Source organism: Tachyglossus aculeatus, chromosome 6 (genome assembly GCF_015852505.1).
Source record: "Tachyglossus aculeatus isolate mTacAcu1 chromosome 6, mTacAcu1.pri, whole genome shotgun sequence".
In the NCBI taxonomy this organism is placed as follows: Eukaryota; Metazoa; Chordata; class Mammalia; order Monotremata; family Tachyglossidae; genus Tachyglossus; species Tachyglossus aculeatus.
This window is the reverse complement of record NC_052071.1, coordinates 43,527,228-43,541,548: the sequence shown is the minus strand read 5'-3', so window position 1 is coordinate 43,541,548 and position 14,321 is coordinate 43,527,228. Positions and strand designations below refer to the sequence as shown.

The 14,321-nt window shown below is 52.0% G+C and overlaps 1 protein-coding gene across 1 annotated transcript in view; it reads right to left on the bottom strand.

Annotated features, from left to right (window-relative positions):
- KLF8 (Kruppel like factor 8) overlaps positions 1-12,928 on the bottom strand; it is a 258,834-nt gene extending 245,906 nt beyond the window's left edge. Inside the window, exon 1 of the mRNA XM_038748306.1 lies at positions 12,893-12,928. Within this exon, the coding sequence (XP_038604234.1) occupies positions 12,893-12,919 (27 nt within the window). The 5' untranslated portion in view covers positions 12,920-12,928. The remainder of the gene's footprint in view (positions 1-12,892) is intronic.
- Positions 12,929-14,321: the final 1,393 nt, after the last annotated feature.

Here is a 14,321-nt window from a genome sequence, read left to right as displayed (position 1 = left end):
GCACTCCCATACCACTTGGGCACCTGAGAAGCAGTGGGGTCTAGTGGAAAGATAGGGCGAGGAACCAGGAGAGCTCTCTTAGACGGTGGGCAGGGAATGTACCCACCAACTCTGCTGCATTTTACTCTCCCGAGTACTTAGTACAGTGCTCTGTACACGGTAAGCGCTCAATAAATACCACTGATTGACTGACTGGATTCTAATCCCGGCAGCCCCACGCTGGTTCTGTTGCTGTTGATTGACTCCTTGATATCCCAGATCCCACTGCTCCTGCCAGAACTCTCCCATTCCTCCAAAATCTGGACCTGCGGGAGAAGCAGCATGGTGGAGTGGACAGAGCACTTTCTAATCCCGGCTTCGCCACTTGTCAGCCGTGTGACCTTGGACAACTCACTTCACTTCTCTGTGCCTCAGTTACCTCATCTGTAAAATGGGGATGAAGGCTGCGAGCCCCATGTGGGACCGGGATTGTGTCCAACCCAATTAGCTTGTATCTACCCCAGTACTTAGAACAGTGCCTGATACAAAGTAGGCGTTTAACAGTCAGAAGGACCTGGGTTCTAATCCCGGCTTCGCCACTTGTCAACCGTGTGACCTTGGACAACTCACTTCACTTCTCTGTGCCTCAGTTACCTCATCTGCAAAATGGGGATGAAGGCTGTGAGCCCCATGTGGGACAGGGATTGTGTCCAACCCAATTCGCTTGTATCTACCCCAGCGCTTAAAGCAGTGCCTGACAGGCGCTTAACAAATACCATCATCCTCATCATTATTATTACACGGGGCTCACAGTCTAAGAGGGAGGGAAAACAGGTACTCATTCGATATTTTACAGATGAGGTAACTGAGCAGTAGAACAGATTTGGCAGATACATTCCCTGCCCACAAAGAGCTTCTCACAGTCTAGCGGGGAGATACATGTGAATATGTATGTAGTGTGGCTCAGGAGGAAAGAGCCCGGGCTTTGGAGTCAGAGTTCATGGGTTCAAATCCCGGCTCCGCCAACTGTCAGCTTTGTGACTCTGGGCAAGTCACTTAACTTCTCTGGGCCTCAGTTACCTCATCTGTAAAATGGGGATTAAGATTGTGAGCCCCCCGTGGGACAACCTGATCACCTTGTAACCTCCCCAGAGCTTAGAACAGTGCTTTGCACATAGTAAGCGCTTAATAAATGCCATTATTATCCAGGACTTAGAACAGTGCTTTGCACACAGTAAGCGCTTAACAAATACCATCATTATTATTATTATTATAGTATGTATTACACTATTATGCATTTTTATCATTTAGTAAGCATCCACTGGGGAGTTACACAGCACAATATAAAAGAATAAATACTAAAATTGATGAGTTCTTGCAAAACTGTCCAGAGTACAGAGGTTTAATAAACAAGAATACATGCGATCAGACTGCCCCGTAGTAACTTCCCTTTGCAGAACTCAGTGTTTGATTTCCTCTCTCCCCCTCTAGGCTGTAAACCCACGGTGAGCAGGGAATGTGTCCATTTATTGTTGTATCGTACTCTCAAGCGCTTAGTACAGCGCTCTGCACACAGTAAGCACTGAATTAATACAACTGACTGACCGAATGGAAACAAATATTTCTATTGATTTACTCTCCCCGCCTTCAAAGCCTTACTGAAGGCCCATCTCCTCCAAGAGGCCTTCCCAGACTAAGCCCCACTTTTCCTCATCTCCAACTCCCTTCTGCGTTGTTCCAACTTTCTCCCTTTGCTCTTCCCCCTTCTCCACAACACTGATATACATATCTGTCATTTTATTTATTTGTATCGATGTCTGTCTCCCCCGGCTTAGTCTGTGAGCTCGTTGTGGGCAGGGATTGTCACTGTTTATTGTTGTAGTGTACTTTTCTAGGTGCTTAGTACAGTGCTCTGCACACAGTAAGTACGTAACAAATACGATTGAGTGAATGAATGAGCAAATATGACCCAGCGGCTGGGGGTGGGAGGGCGTCCAGGGAGGAAGACGCTGTCCTTTAATCGGGGTGGGGGTGGGGGGTAAATAAATATTTACTTATTTATTTCTTTTCATCACTGATGAAAAGCCTGACGGAGAATAATAATAATGATAATGATGGTATTTGTTAAGCACTTACTATGTGCCAAGCACTGTTCTAAACACTGAGGTAGATACAAGGTAATCAGGTTGTCCCGTGTGGGCTCACAGTCTTAATCCTCCTTTTACAGATGAGGTAACTGAGGCACAGAGAAGTGAAGTGACTTGCCCACGGTCACACAGCAGACAAGTGGCGGAGCCAGGATTAGAACCCAAGACCTCTGACTCCCAAGCCCCTGCTCTAAGCCATGCTGGAGAAGAGACCAACTAGGTGATCTGATCCGAGCCTCCCACCGGAGTGGTGACTCAGTCAGTGGTATTTATTGAGTGCTTACTGTGGACACAGTCCGACAGAACAACAGAAGAGACAAATTCCCTGCCCACGGTGAGTTTACAGTCTAGAGGTTTGTTCTCTGGGGTGGTAAAAAATGGGGATAAGAGTGTGAGCTCCAGCCAAAGATCCTGACAAACAGAAGCCACAACGGGTGGTTTTTTGTTTTAGGATTTTTTTACAGTATTTGTTAAGTGCTTACTAGACTGTAAACATCATTATGGGGCAGGGAGAGTGTCTGCTGATTCTGTTGGGAGTCCTGTACTCTCCCAAGCACTTAGTACGGTGCTCCGCAAATAGTAAGCGTTCAATAAATACCGTTGATTGATCGACTGATTTGCCAGGCACTCTACTGAGCAGTGAGGCAGATACGAGCTAATCAGGTTGGACACAGTCCCTGTCCCACATAGGGCTCACAATCTTAATCCCCCTTTGACAGATGAGGTAACTGAGGCACAAAGAAGTGAAGTGACTTGCCCACGGTCACACACAGCAGGCAAGTGGCAGAGCCGGGATCAGAACCCAGGTGCTTCTGACACCCGGGCCTGTGCCCTATCCACTGGAGAAGCAGTGTGGCTTAGTGGAAAGAGCACGGGCTTGGGAGTCGGAGGACGTGGGTCACAATCATAATAATCATAATAATGATGGTACTTGTTAAAGCGCTTACTATGTGCCAAACACTATTCTAAGCGCTGGGGTAGATACAAGTTAATCAGGTTGGACACTGTCCCTGTCCCACGTGGGGCTCACACTCTTACCCCCATCTTTTACAGATGAGGTAACTGAGGTCCAGAGAAGCGACTTGCCCAAGGTCACACGGCAGATGCGTGACGGAGCCGGGATTAGAACCCAGGTCCTTTGATTCCCAGGCCCGGGCTCTGTCCGCTAAGCCACGCTGCTTCTCAACCGACACCGCGGCGTTGAGTCTCACGGCGGCCACCCTGCCCAGATGCTCCATGGGACCACCAGGACGTAGAAGGGTCCGGGGGCCGCGCGGTGACTGTCCGTCTGGGCCGGGAGAGCTCAGTCCACGCGGGTGAGCGCTGGGTTGGGAGAACTCCAGAAAAAGCACAGTGTTGTAGCTGGGAGAGAGGGGAGGCGGGTGGATGATGGATTCAGGGAGGGAGCTCCGCCCGCTGACTCAGAACTGGGCAAGAACGGGGGCCCCGGCCTCTTGGCACGGCCAGCTCTCAGCGCAGGCGCCCACTGGGTCGCACCAAGGCCTCTCAAGAGCCCCCGTGAGGTCTCCCACCAGAGACGAAGCCCTCTCCCCGGCGCGCGACCTGCTGCCAAGGGAGGAGCTGGCATAGCCCAGCCTCGGTGGGCCCCCCGGGGTGTGGGTGGCAGGGAGGGAAGTGACAGAGGGCTTCCTCTCGCAACGTGGGCCCCGGCCAGCCGGCCGCCACTTCTGCTCCGCCCTGGGTGGGGCCGCACGGCCAGCAAAGCGAACCCAACAACAGAGTACCAGGGACTGCCCAGGAGACTGACGAGCGGGGCAGAGATGGACAGACAGACAGAGGCACAGAGAGAGCAGAGCGAGTCAAGTGAATCCAAGAACAGAGTACCAGGAGACTGATGAGGAGAGACAGAGACACAGAGAGAGTAGGGTGAGTGAAGTGACTTCAACAACAGAGTTCCAGGAACTGCCCAGAGGACTGACAAGGGGAGGAGAGACGGGCAGAGAGAGAGAGGGAGTGCGACGGACACAAAGAAAGCAGGGAGAGTAAAGGGAATCCAATAGCAGAGTACCAGGAACTGCCCGGGAGACTGAGGGGGTGGGGGGAGAGACAGAGACAGAGAGAGACAGAGAGAGCAGGGTGAGTGAAGTGAATCCAACCGCAGAATACCGGGAACTCTCCAGGAGACTGAGGAGGAGAAGCAGCGTGGCTTAGTAGAAAGAGCATGGGCTTGGGAGTCAAAGGTCGTGGGTTCTAATTCCGGCTCCGCCACTTGTCTTCTGCGTGACTTTGGGCGTGTCACTTCACTTCTCTGTGCCTCAGTTATCACATCTGCCAAACGGCGATTAAGACTGTGAGCCCCAGGTGGGACAACCTGATAACCTTGTATCTACCCCCGCGCTTAGAACAGTGCTTGGCACATAGTAAGCGCTCCCAGGGGGCAATCTGATCACCTTGTACGTACCCCAGTGCATAGAACAGAGCTCGGCACCTAGTAAGCGCTTAACAGATACCAAACACCAATAACAAATACCGAAGCGCTTAACAAATAACAAACGATTGAATGAATGATGGGCACCACAGCCATTGGGCTGCAGGAGGGACTGCCATTCATGCCAATCGTATTTATTGAGCGCTTACTCTGTGCAGAACACTATATGTATATATGTTTGTACATATTTATTACTCTGTTTTACTTGTACATATTTACTATTCTACTTATTTTATTTTGTTAATATGTTTTGTTTTGTTGTCTGTCTCCCCCTTCTAGACTGTGAGCCCGCTGTTGGGTAGAGACGGTCTCTATATGTTGCTAACTTGTATTTCCCAAGCATTTAGTACAGTGCTCTGCACACAGTAAGTGCTCAATAAATACAATTGAATGAATGAATGAATGAACAATGATAATAATACCATCATTATTATCATTATTAGAGAGAGACAGAGAGGGAGACAGAGATCCAGAGAGACAGAGACAGAGCGAGCGGGGCGATCAAAGTGACTCTAACAAGGGAGTACCAGGAACTGCCTAGGAGACTGAGGAGGGGAGAGGGACAGAGAGAGACACACACAGAGACAGAGGGAGATAGAGACAAAGAGAGCACAGCGAGCAAAGTGAGTCCAACAAGGGAGCATCAGAAACTTCCCAGGACAATGACAAGAGGGAGGGAAGGGAGGGAGAGAGAGACACAGAGAGAGACACACACACAGAAGTCAGGGGCGGCAGGCCTGAGAGCAGGGCAACAGGTTGGTCAGTGGCCCCTGGCTCAGAGGCAGCAGCTTCCCCAGAGCTGTCCTGGTGTCAGAGGGGCAGCAGGAAGAGGGTTGATCCCTCCCTTTTTTTTAATGGTATTTTTTAAGCGCCTACTATGTGTCAGGCACTTTACTAAGCGCTGGGGTAGACACAAGCTAATCAGACCGGACACAAACCATGTCCCACGTGGGGCTCACAGTCTTAATCCCCCCCCTCTTTTACTGATGAGGTAACTGAGGCCCAGAAGAAGTGAAGTGACTTGCTCAAGGTCACACGGCAGACAAGCGGCGGAGCCGGGAGTAGAGCCCAGATCCTTCTGGCTCCTTGGCCCGGGCTCTTTCCGCTAGGCAACCGCTCCTGACGCCCTGAGGTCTCTGGTGAATGAAAGGGAGAGAAGGGGAGCGGAAAGAAAGGGAAGGGCAGGCAGTGAAAGCGTCACAGGCCTAGACACGCTTCTCCTTCGGTCCAGAACGCCAGAGCTCGTGTGGGAGGGAAGGGGGCGGAGGAGGGACGTTATGAAGAGGTTGCTCGGCTCCTTCTCTATAAAATCATCCATTTATTGTCCGCCTCCCCCTCTAAACGATAAGCTCGTTGTGGGCAGGGAACACGTCTACCGACTCTGTTGTAGGGTATTCTTCCAAGCCCTTAGTACAGTACTTTGCACACAGTAAGCGCTCAGTAGCTACCACTGATTGATTCATTCTCCCTGAGTCCTCGACAAGTATTCAGGCTGCATCCCTCTCCTGCCTCGGTACAGAGAAAAATGACATTCGGGGAGCAAAGGAGGGAGGAAGTGCTGACTCAGCTTCAATTTTTTTTGGACTAACTTGAAGAGAGTTATTAAAACCCTTTCGATTTAGCTCTCCACCACTTTCTGACCCTGGTTTCTCCAACACTGTCCTCTCCTGGCTCTCCTCCTCCCTCTCTGGCAGCTCCTTAATAATAATAATAATGATGGCATTTATTAAGCGCTTACTATGTGCAAAGCACTGTTCTAAGCTCCAGGGAGGTTACAAGGTGATCAGGTTGTCCCACCACCCCCATTTTACAGATGAGGGAACTGAGGCCCAGAGAAGTTAAGTGACCTGCCCAAAGTCACACAGCTGACAACTGGCGGAGTCGGGATTTGAACCCATGACCTATGACTCCAAAGACTGTGCTCTTTCCACTGAGCGCTGGAGGATATATGAGGTAATCAGGTTGTCCCACGTGGGGCTCACAGTCTTCATCCCCATTTGACAGAGGCACACTGAGGCACAGAGAAATTAAGTGACTTGCCCAAGGTCACAGAGCAGACAAGTGGCAGGCTTAGAACCCACGACCTTTGATTTCCAAGCCCGTGTTCCTTCCACTAAGCCACACTGCTTCTCACTTGTCTGCTGTGTGACCTCAGACAAGTCACTTCACTTCTCTGGGCCTCAGTTACCTCATCTGTCAAATGGAGCTTAAGAATGTGAGCCCTGTGCGGGACAGGGACTGCGACCAACCCGATTTGTTCATACCAAAACCAGCGCTCAGTACAGTGTCTGGAACGTAGTAAGTGCTTACCACGTACCACCACTATTGTTACGATCACTCTTCTCCTTTCTCAGGGGGCGGAAACCCCTTTCGCCAGGTGGGATCAAGGATGGGGGAAAAAAATAACGATCACGATGATGGTATTTGTTAAGCGCTTACTAGATGCCGGGCGTTGTACTAAGCACTGGGGAAGCTAACTAGACCAGAAGTGTGTCTGTCTGTGACTCTCCGTGGGTCCAAGCCTTCATCTGGGACTCAAGTGGTCCCTGCCAGGGCTAAAGTGGGCAGTTTTCCTGCCACCAAACTTCACCTTGCAGGGCGACGCAAAGAGTGCTCCAGACCCGCTGCTCTCTGCAGTGATTTGGCTTCCAGACCCGGGCTTAAAGGGGCAGACCAAATTCACAAGAATTTTTAAAACCTCCCTCATTTCCCCAAGCCCAGCACATCTCGGTGTGGGCAGGGCACATGTCTACCAACTCGGTTATACTGCACTCTCCCAAGCAGTGCTCTGTGCACAGTAAGCACTCCATAAATCCCATTGATTGAAAACTGGAAAACTGACCCCGGGTTGGGGAGACAGTCGCCCAGAGCTCAGGGATTGTGAGATGGCCACTTCAAAATCCATCCTCTACTGTCCTCTACCAAGCACTTAGTTCAGTGCTTTGCCCACAGTTAGCACTCGATAAATATGATTGAATGAACGAATTCATTCATTTATCCAATCGTATTTATTGAGCGCTTACAGCTCTGTACTAAGCGCTTGGGAAGTACAAGTTGGCAACATGTAGAGACGGTCCCTACCCAACCACAGGCTCACAGTCTAGAAGGGGGAGACGGACAACAAAACATGTGGACAATTTATTTATTAATATTCATGTCTGTCACCCTTTCTGTACTGTAAGCCCATTCTGGGCAGGGAATGTGTCTGCTATGTTATGTTGTACTCTCCCAAGCGCTTAGTACAGTGCTCTGCACACAGTGAGCGCTCAATAAATACAACTGACTGACCCCAAGCCCCAAGGGGCTGACAGTCAGGTGTGGCCAGAGCTGCTCTTTAATTGTCCAGAGAGTATGAGCTCACTGTTGGGTAGGGACTGTCTCTATATGTTGTCAACTTGTACTTCCCAAGCGCTTAGTACAGTGTTCTGCACACAGTAAGCGCTCAATAAATATGATTGATTGATTGATTGATTGCTTGATTGATAAGATGTTAGTCTCCAGGAGAATGAGAATTCAGGCTGAGATGGGACCCTCTCAACAGAACTGGTCCTTTGACCTGGATCTCCAAGGCAAGTTATCCAATGGTCCTGAGCATCCAGATGGGGCCATGGATCAATCAATCAATCGTATTTATTGAGCTCTTACTGTGTGCAGAGCACTGTACTAAGCGCTTGGGAAGTACACGGATGAGACACTAATCTCACCTCTCCAACTTTCCTAAGGTAATTAGAGAAGCAGTGTGGTTTAGTGGATTAAGCACAGGCTTGGGAGTCAGAAGGATGTGGGTTCTAATCCCAGCTCCACGTGACCCTGGGCAAGTCACTTCACCTTTCTGGGCCTCAGTTATTTCATCTGTAAAACACAGGACTAAGATCGTGAGCCCCACATGGGACAGGCACTGTGTCCAACCAGATTAACTTGCATCTATTTCAGTGCTTAGAAAAGTGCTTGGCACACAGTAAGCGTCTAACCAGTACCATTATTATCCATTCATTCATTCAATCGTATTTATTGAGCGCTTACTGTGTGCAGAGCACTGTACTAAGCGCTTGGGAAGTACAAGTTGGCAACATATAGAGACGGTCCCTACCCAGCAGTGGGCTCACAGTCTAGAACGGGGAGACAGAGAACAAAACATATTAACAAAAAAATAAACAGAATATGTACAAGTAAAATAAACAGAGTAATAAATACGTACAAACATATTATTATTATTTTATACTATTCTACAAATTTATTATATATTATTATTTTAGTCCTCGATGAAGCGGAGCCGTTCCAGGATTCAGAAACAACCAGGCCCCACTACCACCTACCCTCCACTTCTACCCACTGAACAGAGAAATTAAGTGGACAGAGCCCACTTTTCAGGGCTTTATCCTTTTCCCAGACCCCACCCTACCTGTTCTGCTCAGCATCTTTGCCACCCAAACCCTGAGCCCCAACCCCCAAGACTCTGGCACCTTTGTGCCAGACCACGAAAGACATCGTTTGGAGGAACACAAGCACAACATGGATTTTTATCGGCATGAATATCAGCAGTGGAATCAGGGTGGGGTAAGCAGCCCAGTTGTGACTGGAGCAGACCAGGAGATACAGGTAGAGGCCCCGATTACCTTGTATTTAACCCAGCGTTTAGAACAGCGCTTGGCACACAGTGAGCACTTAACAAATACGAATATTATCATTATTATTATTACTGTTATTATTAAATCACTGAGGTCACTCACAGAGGCATTCCCTGGGTCTCTCCGATGGTACTCATTAAGCGCTTACTGTGTGCCAAGCACTGTGTAGATACAGGTTATCAGGTTGGACACAGTCCCTGCCCCCAAGTGGGGCTCACAGTCTTAATCCCCATTTTACAGATGAGGGAACTGAGGGCCAGGGAATAATAAAAATAATAAGAACGCTGGTATTTGTTAAGCATTTACTATGTGTCAAACACTGTTCTAAGCGCTGGGGTAGATACAAGGTAATCAGGTTGCCCCACGTGGGGCTCACAATCTTCATCCCCATTTTACAGATGAGGTAACTGAGGCCCAGAGAAGTGAAGTGACTTGCCCAAGGCCACACAGCTAGGTGGCAGAGCCAGGATTAGAACCCATGACCTCTGACTCCCAAGCCTGTGCCCTTTCCACTGAGCCACACTGCTTCTCTGATAGGGGGATCAACACCCTCAAGTGAAGAGGCGGGAATCCAGGAGTCCACCAGCCCTCAAAAGCTGAGCCAGTGAGCTGAGGAGCCTGGGGAGGGGTGGAATATATTTTCTATTTCTCCTTGTCAGGCTGAGCTTGGGGTTCAGAGGACCCTGAGCCTCTGTGGATTTGACCACTCGGCGCTGAATTGTTTTTCTGGGGGGGCGGGGGTGACAGAGATGGCAGTGAGAGCGGCCTGTGGAGTGGCTCATGCAGGGATGCGGGTCGGGTGGGGGATTCATTCATTCAGTCGTATTTATTGAGAGCTTACTGTGTGCAGAGCCCTGTACTAAGCGCTTGGGAAGTATAAATTGGCAACATATAGAGACAGTCCCTACCCAACAACGGGCTTACAGTCTAGAAGATCTTCCTTTGGGGCAGGAAGCTGGAGACCAATTCGCTTCACAGCATCCCTGCCCACGCTCAGTACAAAGTACCCGTGGCCAACCTGGCAAGAGCTGTCCGGCACAGGCAATGATAATAATAATAATAATAATGATAATAATAATAATAATAATGGCATTTGTTAAGCGCTTACTATGTGCAGAGCACTGTTCTAAGCGCTGGGGGGGATACAAGGTGATCAAGTTGGCCCATGTGGGGCTCACAGCTTTAATCCCCATTTTCCAGATGAGGGAACTGAGGCTCAGAGAAGTTAAGTGACTTGCCCAAGGTCACACAGCGGACAGGTGGCGGAGCGGGACTCGAACCCATGACCTCTGACTCTAAAGCCCGTGCTCTTTCCAATGAGCCACACTGCAAGCGATGTGCCTCCAACAGGACCGCCGGACCAGGTAATCGGTGGCTTTTTTAGGCGGGGGGAGGTCGAGAACTGAAGACAGGTGTCGAAGCCCCCCAAATCCATCCCAATCACCCTCCAATGTACCAGTCACCATCATGATGTTCTCATGTCTTTATTCCATTGACTGACGCTACCTTCACCTAAACTTGTCGAGGGCAGGGAATGTGTCTACCGAGTCTGCTGTATTAATAACATTTCATTCATTCAATAGTATTTATGAGCGCTTACTGTGTGCAGAGCACTGTACTAAGTGCTTGGGAAATACAAGTTAGCAACATGTAGAGACCGTCTCTACCCAACAGCGGGCTCACAGTCTAGAAGGGGGAGACAGACAACAAAACAAAACATATCAACAAAATAAAATAAGTAGAATAGTAAATATGTACAAGTAAAACAGAGTAATAAATATATACAAACATATATACATATAGTGTTCCACACACAGTAAGCGCTCAATAAATACGATTGGCATGAATGGCAGTCCCTCCTGCAGCCCAATGGCCATGGTGCCCATCATTCATTCAATCGTTTGCTATTCGTTAAGCGCTTCGGTATTTGTTATTGGTGTTTGGTATCTGTTAAGCGCTTATTAGGTGCCGAGCTCTGTTCTATGCGCTTGGGTACGTACAAGGTGATCAGATTGCCCCCCGGGAGGGGCTCACGGTTTTAATCCCCATTTTACAGATGAGGTAACTGAGGCCCAGAGAAGTTAAGCGACTTGCCCAAGGTCACAAGGCAGACGAGTGGCGGAGCCGGGATCAGAACCCACATCCTCTGTTTCCCAAGCTTGTGCTCTTGACACTAAGCCACGCTGTACTGTACTCTCCAAAGCGCTTAGTAGGGTGCTCTGCACATAGTAATAATAATAATAACAATGATGGTATTTGTTAAGCACCTACTATATGCCAAGCACTGTTCTAGGCACTGGGGTAGATACCAGGTAATCAGGTTGTCCCATGTGAGGCTAACAGTCATAATCCCCTTTTTACAGATGACGGAACTGAGACCCAGAGAATTGAAGTGACTTGCCCAAAGTCAGCAGCTGACAAGTGGCGGAGCTGAGATTAGAACCCACGACCTTTGACTCCCAAGCCTGAGCTTAGTAAGTGCTCAATAAATACCTTTGATGGATTGTACTCACCCAAATGCTTGGGACAGTGCTCTCCACGGAGTCATGGCTCAAAACCTACCATTGGTGAGGATGATCCCTGGACTTCTTCACCACTCCAAACCACCACACCACACTCACACCTGGGACTTTACCTCCCATCCACCTGGGCATAGGGTGGTAGGAAACAGGATGCCCTTGTCAGAGCAGAATCCCGGAAGGAAAACTTGGAGCGGGAGGCCAAGAGGCACCCTCTGCTCCTTGATTATTTACTGGACTCCTGCGCCGGACACCTGGAGCACCAGCTCCTTCCAGGATTCCCCAGTGTCCCTTACATTCCAACACTGTGCACTAAAAAAAAAACGAAGAGAAGCAGCTTGGCTAAGTGGAAAGAGCACGGGCTTTGGAGTCCGTGCTCATGGGTTCGAATCCCGGCTCTGCCACATGTCTGCTGTGTGCCTTAGGCAAGGCACTTAACTTCTCTGAGCCTCAGTTACCTCATCTGTAAAATGGGGATGAAGACTGTGAGCCCCACGTGGGATAACCCGAGCAACTTGTATCCACCCCAGCGCTTAGAACAGTGCTTAACAAATGCCACCATTATTATTATTATTATTATTATTACCCCACCCTGGCATCCCTTGGAGGTTCGTTCTGCCCCCCGGGCAGGGATCAGCTGGTAGCCCCCCCGAGGGCTTTGGTGGTCACACCTGGCCGGGTCACCTGCGCTGGCCCAGGGGGGCCCGTGAGGAGGTGGAAAGTCAACGTGTTGGGTCAGGGGCGGGTGGGTGGACGGGAGGCGCGGCCTGGCACCATCCCCACTCCCCGCACCGTGCAGCACAGAGTTCAGGCCCTCCTCTTCCTCCTGGGGCCAGTCCCGGCTGGGCGCTGCTGTTCCTTTAAGAGGCCAGGCAAGATGGAGTGGCCGCCCTCCTTCCTCCTGGCCGGGGCTGCCGAGGGGGAGGGGAGGGGGCCTGGCTGGGGGGACCCCTCCCACGCCCCATGGACCCCCAAGGACCCCCGGGCCCCTAGTCCTGTGCTCCCACTACACCCCTCCAGCAGTGCCAGGCCCACCCTGACCTCCTCCTCCTCCTCTTCTTCCTCCTCCTCCTCCTCCCCCGGCCCCCAGCCCAGCCCCAGGCCCAGCCCCAGCCGGGCCTGGACCCCCGAGGAGGGGCAGGGGGTCTCCCACACAAAGGAAACACTTACTTTGGCCTTCTGGGCTTCCGAATGCATCTCCTCCTCCTCCTCCTCCTCCTCCTCCTCCTCCTTGTCCTCGTCCTCCTCCTCGTCCTCCTCCTCCGGGCTGGGTGGGGTCGGGGCGGGGCCGGGGCGGGGTCGGAGGTCCTGGGTCCTCGGGCCCCCCACCGCCCCCTTGGCCCCCCTCCCACGCCCCCTCCTCCCACGCCCCCAGGCCGGCCGGGGAGGGATGGGAAGGGAGCCCCGGGGCCCTTTGAATTTTATTCTAGGGGAGGGGGTGTGGTGGGCTGCAGAGGGGCTAGGCACGCCGCAAACGTTGCGATCCAAGGCCCCGGCCCCCTCCCTCTCCCTGGCTGTGTGTCTGCCGGTTTGGGGGTGGGGGGTGGGGGGTTTTTTCTTCTCCCTCCCTCCCTCCCCCCTTCCTCCTCCTCCTCCTCCCCCTCCCTTTTGGCCAGGAGCAGCCGGTCCCTGGGCCCCACCCAACGGCTCCACCCCCGTCCTCCGCTCCACGCCCTGTCAATCACAGGACCCTTGAAAGCTGCAATGCACAACTTGGCTCCCCTCCCCTTGCCATCCCCTCCCCTCCCCTGCCGCCCCCCCTCCGTGCCCCCTCTGCCCCCTGGGCCCGGGGTCCCGCCCCATCCACGCCCAGGCCTTCCCCTCCCTGGCCAGGCCTGGGCCCTCCCAGGCTGTGCCCTTCCACCCACCCCTCTTTTTCCCTCCATCGTGTCCTGGGGGGAGGAGGGGCAGCGGCTGTCATGCCTTCAACCGGCTTTCTTGAGCGCTTACTGGGGGCAGAGCACTGAACTAGGCGCTTGGACGGTACAGTTTGGCACCAGAGAGAGACGGTCCCTGGCCAACAATGGGCTGCCAGGACTGGCCGGGCTGGGCACCCTGGGCCGGCTTTCTCCCTCCCCTTGGCTCTCTGTAAGCCCCCTCCTCCTCCTCCTGGCCCTCCTCCCTCGCTGCCCCTTGGCCTGGCAGGGCCCAGCCCCCGGTGGGCGAGGCCTTGGGCGTGTGCCCTCGGCGGTCCGAGGGGCGGCTCCCAGGTGCCAACCTGCCGGGCACCAGGGGAGGGGCCTGGGGCGGCAGCCCCCCCCCCCCCCCCCACCCCGGGCAGGGCTTGGCAGGAAGCCTCGTTTGGTGCCCCCATGCCGGGTGGTGCCCGCAGCTTTGGCAAGAAGAAGAAAAGCCAAAGCCAGCAGTTGGAGCGGGCGGTGGGTGGGCATCAGGGAAGGTCCTGGGACCCAAACCCCTGTGCCACCCTGCCCCCCCATCTCCCCCCCACTCTCCTTCCTCTTCTCATTCATTCATTCATTCAATTGTATTTACTGAGTGCCTACTGTGTGCACAGCACTGTACCAAGCGCTTGGCGCTCCCTAGCTCTCTCTCTGTCTCTTTCTCTCTCCCTCTTTTTCTCTTTCATTATCTCTTTCTC